The following is a 10248-nucleotide window of genomic DNA, read 5'->3' on the forward strand; positions in this document are numbered from 1 at the left end:
TTTAAACCAGGCCTCTCTCTCTCTCTCTCTCTCTCTCTCTCTGTTCCTGTTTAAACCAGGCCTCTCTCTCTCTCTCTCTCTCTGTGTTCCTGTTTAAACCAGGCCTCTCTCTCTCTCTCTCTCTCTCTCTCTGTGTTCCTGTTTAAACCAGGCCTCTCTCTCTCTCTCTCCCTCTGTGTCCCTGTTTAAACCAGGCCTCTCTCTCTCTCTCTCTCTCTCTCTCTCTCTCTGTGTTCCTGTTTAAACCAGGCCTCTCTCTCTCTCTCTCTGTTCCTGTTTAAACCAGGCCTCTCTCTCTCTCTCTCTGTGTTCCTGTTTAAACCAGGCCTCTCTCTCTCTCTCTCTGTGTTCCTGTTTAAACCAGGCCTCTCTCTCTCTCTCTCTGTGTTCCTGTTTAAACCAGGCCTCTCTCTCTCTCTCTCTGTTCCTGTTTAAACCAGGCCTCTCTCTCTCTCTCTCTGTGTTCCTGTTTAAACCAGGCCTCTCTCTCTCTCTCTCTCTCTCTCTGTTCCTGTTTAAACCAGGCCTCTCCCTCTCTCTCTCTGTTCCTGTTTAAACCAGGTCTCTCTCTCTCTCTCTCTGTGTTCCTGTTTAAACCAGGCCTCTCTCTCTCTCTCTCTCTGTTCCTGTTTAAACCAGGCCTCTCTCTCTCTCTCTCTGTTCCTGTTTAAACCAGGCCTCTCTCTCTCTCTGTGTTCCTGTTTAAACCAGGCCTCTCTCTCTCTCTGTTCCTGTTTAAACCAGGCCTCTCTCTCTCTCTGTTCCTGTTTAAACCAGGCCTCTCTCTCTCTCTCTCTGTTCCTGTTTAAACCAGGCCTCTCTCTCTCTCTCTCTCTGTGTGCCGCCCAGCTGTATCCTAACCCTGTCTCCTGTCTGTCTGCTGCCCAGCTGTATCCTAACCCTGTCTCCTGTCTGTCTGCTGCCCAGCTGTATCCTAACCCTGTCTCCTGTCTGTCTGCCGCCCAGCTGTATCCTAACTCTGTCTCCTGTCTGTCTGCTGCCCAGCTGTATCCTAACCCTGTCTCCTGTCTGTCTGCTGCCCAGCTGTATCCTAACCCTGTCTCCTGTCTGTCTGCTGCCCAGCTGTATCCTAACCCTGTCTCCTGTCTGTCTGCTGCCCAGCTGTATCCTAACCCTGTGTCCTGTCTGTCTGCTGCCCAGCTGTATCCTAACCCTGTCTCCTGTCTGTCTGCTGCCCAGCTGTATCCTAACCCTGTCTCCTGTCTGTCTGCTGCCCAGCTGTGCCAGTGCTTCCAGTGATGGGAGGGATGATACCCCCTGTACCCACAATGCCAAGCCCTTCCCACCATCAGTACCACCAGCAGTACCAGCTTCCTGCCTCACCCCCTGCTGCCCGCCACCCCTACCACACCCAGCCTACCTCTCCTGCCTCACCCCCTGCTGCCCGCCACCCCTACCACACCCAGCCTACCTCTCCTGCCTCACCCCCTGCTGCCCGCCACCCCTACCACACCCAGCCTACCTCTCCTGCCTCACCCCCTGCTGCCCGCCACCCCTACCACACCCAGCCTCCCTCTCCTGACTCACCCCCTGCTGCCCGCCACCCCTACCACACCCAGCCTCCTGCTCTGGCTCCTTCAGCTCCCTCGACCACCACTGCTACACCCCCTGCTGCCCCTCCCCTTGCCATGCCCCCCCTCCATGGGATGCCCCTCATGCCTTCCATGCCAGGCCTACCTCTGATGCCAGGTGTGATGCCAGGTATGGTGTGATGCCAGGCATGGTGTGATAGTGTGTTTATCATCTTACCATGCAGTGTTACTGTACCCTGCCCTGTACCCTAAACTGTACCCTGCCCTGCACCCTACCCTGGACCCTACCCTGTACCCTGCCCTGTACCCTAAGTTGTACCCTACCCTGTACCCTACCCTGTACCCTACCCTGTACCCTACCGTGTTTATCTTTTTGTATCTCAAGAGGAGGTTGTTTCTAGTTGTGTAGAAAGTGTCTGTGTGTTTCTCCAGGTTCTCCAGAACAGACAGGGATGGCTCAGCAGCAACAGACCATCATCAACCAGCAAGCCATCATACTGGTTTGTCTCATTATACTATACTGAACAAAACCATGTAAAGTGTTGGTCCCATGTTTCATGAGCTGAAATAAAAGATCCCAGAAATGTTCCATACGCACAAAAAGCTTCTTTCTCTCTAATTTGGTGCACAAATTTGTTTATTTATTTTATTTTACCTTTATTTAACTAGGCAAGTCAGTTAAGAACAAATTCTTATTTTCAATGACGGCCTAGGAACAGTGGGTTAACTGCCTGTTCAGGGGCAGAACGACAGATTTGTACCTTGTCAGCTCGGGGATTTGAACTTGCAACCTTTCGATTACTAGTCCAACGCTCTAACCACTAGGCTACCCTGCCGCCCCTGTTTACATCCCTGTTAGTGAGCATTTCTCCTTTGCCAAGATAATCCATCCACCTGACAGGTGTGGCATATCAAGAAGCTGATTAAACAGCATGATCATTACACAGGTGCACCTTGTGCTGGGGACAATAAAAGGCCACTCTAAAATGTGCAGTTTTGTCACACAACACAATGCCACAGATGTCTCAAGTTTTGAGGGAGCGTGCAATTGGCATGCTGACTGCAGGAATGTCCAACAGAGGTGTACCATAAGCCACCTCCAACGACATTTCAGAGAATTTAGCAGTACGTCCAACCGGCCTCACAGCCGCAGACCACGTGTAACCACGGCAGCCCAGGACCTCCACATCCGGCTTCTTCACCTGCGGGATCGTCTGAGGAGTGGGGGGGTGCTGAGGAGTATTTCTGTCTGTAATAAAGCCCGTTTTCTGGGGAAAAACTCATTCTGATTGGCAGGACCTTGGCTCCCAAGTGGGTGGGCCTATGCCCTCCCAGGTTTACCCATGGCTGTGCCCCTGCCCATCCGTCTGGCCCTGCGGCCTTGTGAATGTTGACCTGTTTCAAGGTCACACTCACATCGGCTACGGATAGTCATCCAGAACAGCTGATGCTGTCATGCATGCTTCAGTGTTGATTGCCTCAAAGCGAGCTTAGAAGTTATTTCGCTCGTTTGGTAGGCTCGTGTCACTGGGCAGCTCGCGGCTGTGCTTCCCTTTGTTGTCTGTAAAAGTTTGCAAGCCCTGCCACATCCGACGAGCGTCGGATCCGGTTTTGTACGATTCAGCTTATATACTATAAGCTGCTATGATCATACTCTAATACTACTATAATGATCTGTAGTAATGCTATAATACTACTGTAATACTATAATACTTCTATAATACTACTCTAATACTACTATAATACTGCTATAATACTGTAATACTACTGTAGTCCTACTGTATTACTACCATAATAATACTGTAATACTACTACTGTTTTTCAGGCCCAGCAGATGACCATGCAGGCCATGGCTTTCCAGCAGCAGATGTTGTCTTCCCTCCCCCTCGCCCCCCAGGCCCCTCCCACACAACCACCCCTCCGCACCTCCAGCCATGTGAGTACACACCCACACACACACACACACACACACACACACACACACACACATTTTAAATACTTCATTTGAATCCACAAATCAAAATACATTCAAGAAGCAACACCCACCCGTAGCACACGCTCCAGCAGGTATATTTCACTGGTCACCATAGCAACACCCACCCGTAGCACACGCTCCAGCAGGTATATTTCACTGGTCACCATAGCAACACCCACCCGTAGCACGCGCTCCAGCAGGTATATTTCACTGGTCACCATAGCAACACCCACCCATAGCACGCGCTCCAGCAGGTATATTTCACTGGTCACCATAGCAACACCCACCCGTAGCACGCGCTCCAGCAGGTATATTTCACTGGTCACCATAGCAGCACCCACCTGTAGCACGCGCTCCAGCAGGTATATTTCACTGGTCACCATAGCAACACCCACCCGTAGCACGCGCTCCAGCAGGTATATTTCACTGGTCACCCCCAAAGCCAACACCTACTTTGGCCGCCTTTCCTTCCAGTTCTCAATGACTGGAACGAACTGCAAAAATCACTGAAGCTGGAGACTTATATCTCCCTCACTAGCTTTAAGCATCAGCTGTCAGAGCAGCTTACCGATCGCTGCAGATGTACATAGCCCATCTGTAAACAGCCGCTCCAATCTACCTACCTCATCCCCATATTGTTTTTATTTACTTTTTTTGCACCCCAGTATCTCTACTTGCACATCATCATCTGCACATCTATCACTCCAGTGTTTAATTGCTAAAATGTAATGATTTCACCACTATGGCCTATTTATTACCTTACCTCCCTTATCTCACCACATTTGCACACACTGTATATAGATGTTATTGTATTATTGACTGTATGTTTGTTTATTCCATGTGTAACTCTGTGTTGTTATTTGTGTCGCACTGCTTTGCTTTATCTTGGCCAGGTCGCAGTTGTAAATGAGAACTCGTTCTCAACCGGCCTACCTGGTTAAATAAAGGTGAAATTAATAAAACATCAACCCTGTCACTCTCTTTATCTCCTTCCAGACTGACGAAGCTCCAGAGAGCCCTTACCAGGCCAGCCTGAACCCCGCCCAGCACCACCCCTCTTCCTCCAGGAAACACAGTAGGTCAACCATCTAGTGTTCTATTTTCAATCCATTACAAGTCCTGCTCATACTAACCGCACTAACCGTACTATTGGTGACTTTAAATTGAGTATGTAGTATATAGGAAGCTTATTGGTCATAGTATGGATATAGTTAGTATGCCAAAACGTTCCCGGATGTCGTACTACATTTGCAGAAATACAAAGTAATCAAGCAGTTGACACTATTTCTGGGCTTTTAAGGCCCATAATGCAATTCTTCCCAAAAATGGGCGTGGCTTCACCACATTTTTAGATTTGAAGAAAATTGAGGAAATTAGTCCGACGAGAGCAGATTCAAATTCATTGCTTTAACTAATTATGACAAATGTTGAGCAATGTAATAAAGTAATGACTTTTCAGATAAGTTACACTTTATGTTGGCTAACAATTTGTTAGCTACACTGTCCTTACGAACCGCATAACATATCATTACAGCAGTATGGACCGGTATGTTAGCTAGCTACACTGTCCTTACGAACCGCATAGCATATCATTACAGCAGTATGGACCGGTATGTTAGCTACACTGTCCTTACGAACCGCATAGCATATCATTACAGCAGTATGGACCGGTATGTTAGCTACACTGTCCTTATGAACCGCATAGCATATCATTACAGCAGTATGGACCGGTATGTTAGCTACACTGTCCTTACGAACCACATAGCATATCATTACAGCAGTATGTACTGGTATGTTAGCTACACTGTCCTTACGAACCACATAGCATATCATTACAGCAGTATGGACCGGTATGTTAGCTACACTGTCCTTACGAACCACATAGCATATCATTACAGCAGTATGTACTGGTATGTTAGCTAGCTACCTAACGTTAGTTGACTACCAATACATAAAAAATGCCAGTATATCAACTATATGCTTTCTAAGTAACTACCCAACTGTGGTTTCGTAAATTGCGTTTCGCTCTCAGAGCGGACACTGGACACTCTGGTTGATCCGAGCGTTCTGACCTCACAACGGGAGTCAAGCACACGAGCTAACTGGCTAACTGGCTAACGTTGGCTAACTGGCTAACGTTGGCTAACTGGCTGACGTTGGCTAACTGGCTAACGTTGGCTAACTGGCTAACGTTGGCTAACTGGCTAACGTTGGCTAACTGGCTAACGTTGGCTAACTGGCTGACGTTGGCTAACTGGCTAACGTTGGCTAACTGGCTAACGTTGGCTAACTGGCTAACGTTGGCTAACTGGCTAACGTTGGCTAACTGGCTAACGTTGGCTAGCTACTTCCAGACACAGAGTGAAAGAACAGCTCACTCTGACCATGTTACTCGCCCTAGCAGAGCTGGGTAGGCTGTTTTCATGTTATCCAGAGCGTTGGTGACTGTAACTGTGCTCCTGGCAACAATTCAATTACGCATTTTTTTTGCCGATGTTTACTGATGTTTGTAAATTCGTCAGTTATTCTGCCCTCTGGCACACAGACGAGAGCGCTCTGAAATCGGAGTAGATAGCCAGAGGGAATTTACCAACGCAACCTATTGACTTGATTATTCACCTCATTCTTAGCTGAGTGGTCGTTGTCCGTTCTCAATGGACATTGTTAATGACGTCGTAAGATGTCTAGCTAGTCATTTGCTATGCTAATAAGCTGGCAAGAGGTTGCATAGCAACAGCATCAACGTCCGGTAGACAGGCGAAGCGCAATGTACGCTCAACTGAAAGGATACCGTTCGTTTACAGTATACTAAAATGAACTAATAGTATGTAGTATATACTCATTAAGTATGTAGTATACAGTATGTTAGTATGGGAACACAGCTCTAGTCTCTAGACCTATAGACTAGTAGTATATAGTATGTAGAATGTTAGTATGGGTATTGGAACACAGTCCTAGTCTCTAGACCTATAGACTAGTAGTATGTAGTATGTAGTATACAGTATGTTAGTATGGGTATTGGAACACAGCTCTAGTCTCTAGACCTATAGACTAATAGTATATAGTATGTAGTATACAGTATGTTAGTATGGGAACACAGCTCTAGTCTCTAGACCTATAGACTAATAGTATATAGTATGTAGTATACAGTATGTTAGTATGGGAACACAGCTCTAGTCTCTAGTCCTATAGACTAGTAGTATATAGTATGTAGTATACAGAATGTTAGTATGGGTATTGGAACACAGCTCTAGTCTCTAGTCCTATAGACTAATAGTATATAGTATGTAGTATACAGTATGTTAGTATGGGTATGGGAACACAGCTCTAGTCTCTAGACCTATAGACTAGTAGTATATACTAGTTACTTCGATACTTCCGGCGCCGAAAAGAGATGGCCGCCTCGCTTCGCGTTCCTTGGAAAATATGCAGTATTTTGTTTTTTTATGTGTTATTTCTTACATCGGTACCCCAGGTAATCTTAGGTTTCATTACATACAGTCGGGAGGAACTACTGAATATACGATTAACGTCAACTCATCATCGTTCCTACCAGGAATATGACTTTCCCGAAACGGATCCAGTGTTTTGCCTTCCACCCAATACAATGGATCTGATCCCAGCCGGCGACCCTGTGCGACGCCGTAAAAGGGGCAAACGAGGCGGTCTCGTGGTCAGGCTTCGGAGACGGGCACATCGCGCTCCACTCCCTAGCATACTACTCGCCAATGTCCAGTCTCTTGACAATAAGGTTGATGAAATCCGAGCACGGGTAGCATTCCAGAGAGACATCAGGGATTGCAACGTGCTCTGCTTCACGGAAACATGGCTAACTCAAGAGACGCTAACGGAGTCGGTGCAGCCAGCTGGTTTCTTCATGCATCGCGCCGACAGAAACAAACATCTTTCCGGTAAGAAGAGGGGCGGGGGGGTATGCCTTATGATTAACGAGACGTGGTGTGATCATCATAACAACACACAGGAACTCAAGTCATTCTGTTCACCTGATCTAGAACTCCTCACAATCAAATGTCGACCGCATTATCTACCAAGGGAATTCTCTTCAATCATAATCACAGCCGTATATATTCCCCCCCAAGCAGACACATCGATGGCCCTGAACAAACTTTATCTGACTCTTTGTAAACTGGAAACCACACACCCTGAGGCTGCATTCATCGTAGCTGGGGATTTTAACAAGGCTAATCTAAAAACAAAACTCCCTAAATTCTATCAGCATATCGATTGTGCTACCAGGGCTGGAAAAACCCTAGATCATTGTTATACTAATTTCCGCGACGCATATAAGGCCCTCCCCCGCCCCCCTTTCGGAAAAGCTGACCACGACTCCATTTTGTTGATTCCAGCCTACAAACAGAAACTAAAACAACAAGCTCCCGCGCTCAGGTCTGTTCAACGCTGGTCCGACCAATCTGAATCCACGCTTCAAGACTGCTTCGATCACGCGGATTGGAATATGTTCCGCATTGCGTCCAACAACAATATTGACGAATATGCTGATTCGGTGAGCGAGTTCATTAGGAAGTGCATTGACGATGTCGTACCCACAGCAACGATTAAAACATTCCCAAACCAGAGACCGTGGATTGACGGCAGCATTCGCGTGAAACTGAAAGCGCGAACCACTGCTTTTAACCAGGGCAAGGTGACCGGAAGCATGACCGAATACAAACAGTGTAGCTATTCTCTCCGCAAGGCAATCAAACAGGCTAAGTCCCAGTACAGAGACAAAATCGAGTCGCAATTCAACAGCTCAGACACAAGAGGTATGTGGCAGGGTCTACAGTCAATCACGGATTACAAGAAGAAAACCAGCCCCGTCGCGGACCAGGATGTCTTGCTCCCAGACAGGCTAAACAACTTTTTTGCCCGCTTTGAGGACAATACAGTGCCACTGACACGGCCCCCTACCAAAACCTGCGGGCTCTCCTTCACTGCAGCCGAGGTGAGTAAAACATTTAAACGTGTTAACCCTCGCAAGGCTGCAGGCCCAGACGGCATTCCCAGCCGCGTCCTCAGAGCATGCGCAGACCAGCTGGCTGGTGTGTTTACGGACATATTCAATCAATCCTTATCCCAGTCTGCTGTTCCCACATGCTTCAAGAGGGCCACCATTGTTCCTGTTCCCAAGAAAGCTAAGGTAACTGAGCTAAACGACTACCGCCCCGTAGCACTCACTTCCGTCATCATGAAGTGCTTTGAGAGACTAGTCAAGGACCATATCACCTCCACCCTACCGGACACCCTAGACCCACTCCAATTTGCTTACCGACCCAATAGGTCCACAGACGACGCAATCGCAACCTCACTGCACACTGCCCTAACCCATCTGGACAAGAGGAATACCCATGTGAGAATGCTGTTCATCGATTACAGCTCAGCATTTAACACCATAGTACCCTCCAAACTCGTCATCAAGCTCGAGACCCTGGGTCTCGACCCCGCCCTGTGCAACTGGGTCCTGGACTTCCTGACGGGCCGCCCCCAGGTGGTGAGGGTAGGTAACAACATCTCCACCCCGCTGATCCTCAACACTGGGGCCCCACAAGGGTGCGTTCTGAGCCCTCTCCTGTACTCCCTGTTCACCCACGACTGCGTGGCCATGCACGCCTCCAACTCAATCATCAAGTTTGCGGATGACACTACAGTGGTAGGCTTGATTACCAACAACGACGAGACGGCCTACAGGGAGGAGGTGAGGGCCCTCGGAGTGTGGTGTCAGGAAAATAACCTCACACTCAACGTCAACAAAACAAAGGAGATGATTGTGGACTTCAGGAAACAGCAGAGGGAGCACCCCCCTATCCACATCGACGGGTCAGTAGTGGAGAAGGTGGAAAGTTTTAAGTTCCTCGGTGTACACATCACGGACAAACTGAATTGGTCCACCCACACAGACAGCGTTGTGAAGAAGGCGCAGCAGCGCCTCTTCAACCTCAGGAGGCTGAAGAAATTCGGCTTGTCACCAAAAGCACTCACAAACTTCTACAGATGCACAATCGAGAGCATCCTGTCGGGCTGTATCACCGCCTGGTACGGCAACTGCTCCGCCCACAACCGTAAGGCTCTCCAGAGGGTAGTGAGGTCTGCAGAACGCATCACCGGGGGCAAACTACCTGCCCTCCAGGACACCTACACCACCCGATGTCACAGGAAGGCCATAAAGATCATCAAGGACAACAACCACCCAAGCCACTGCCTGTTCACCCCGCTATCATCCAGAAGGCGAGGTCAGTACAGGTGCATCAAAGCAGGGACCGAGAGACTGAAAAACAGCTTCTATCTCAAGGCCATCAGACTGTTAAACAGCCACCACTAACATTTAGCGGCCGCTGCCAACATACTGACTCAACTCCAGCCACTTTAAAAATGGGAATTGATGGAAATTATGTAAAAATGTACCACTAGCCACTTTAAACAATGCCACTTAATATAATGTTTACATACCCTACATTACCCATCTCATATGTATATACTGTACTCTACATCATCTACTGCATCTTGCCATCTTTATGTAATACATGTACCACTAGCCACTTTAAACTATGCCACTTTATGTTTACATACCCTACAGTACTCATCTCATATGTATATACCGTACTCTATACCATCTACTGCATCTTGCCATGCCGTTCTGTACCACCACTCATTCATATATCTTTATGTACATATTCTTTATCCCTTTACACTTGTGTGTGT

General features: G+C 47.9%; 1 protein-coding gene across 1 annotated transcript in view; it reads left to right on the plus strand.

Moving 5' to 3' along the window:
- myo15aa (myosin XVAa) overlaps positions 1-10248 on the plus strand; it is a 229483-nt gene that overhangs the window by 143995 nt on the left and 75240 nt on the right. The window contains exons 37-39 of the mRNA XM_071343551.1: positions 1986-2053; positions 3379-3489; positions 4525-4603. Coding sequence (XP_071199652.1) covers positions 1986-2053; positions 3379-3489; positions 4525-4603 — 258 coding nt within the window. The remainder of the gene's footprint in view (positions 1-1985; positions 2054-3378; positions 3490-4524; positions 4604-10248) is intronic.

This window comes from Salvelinus alpinus, chromosome 1, assembly GCF_045679555.1.
Source record: "Salvelinus alpinus chromosome 1, SLU_Salpinus.1, whole genome shotgun sequence".
Lineage (NCBI taxonomy): Eukaryota > Metazoa > Chordata > Actinopteri > Salmoniformes > Salmonidae > Salvelinus > Salvelinus alpinus.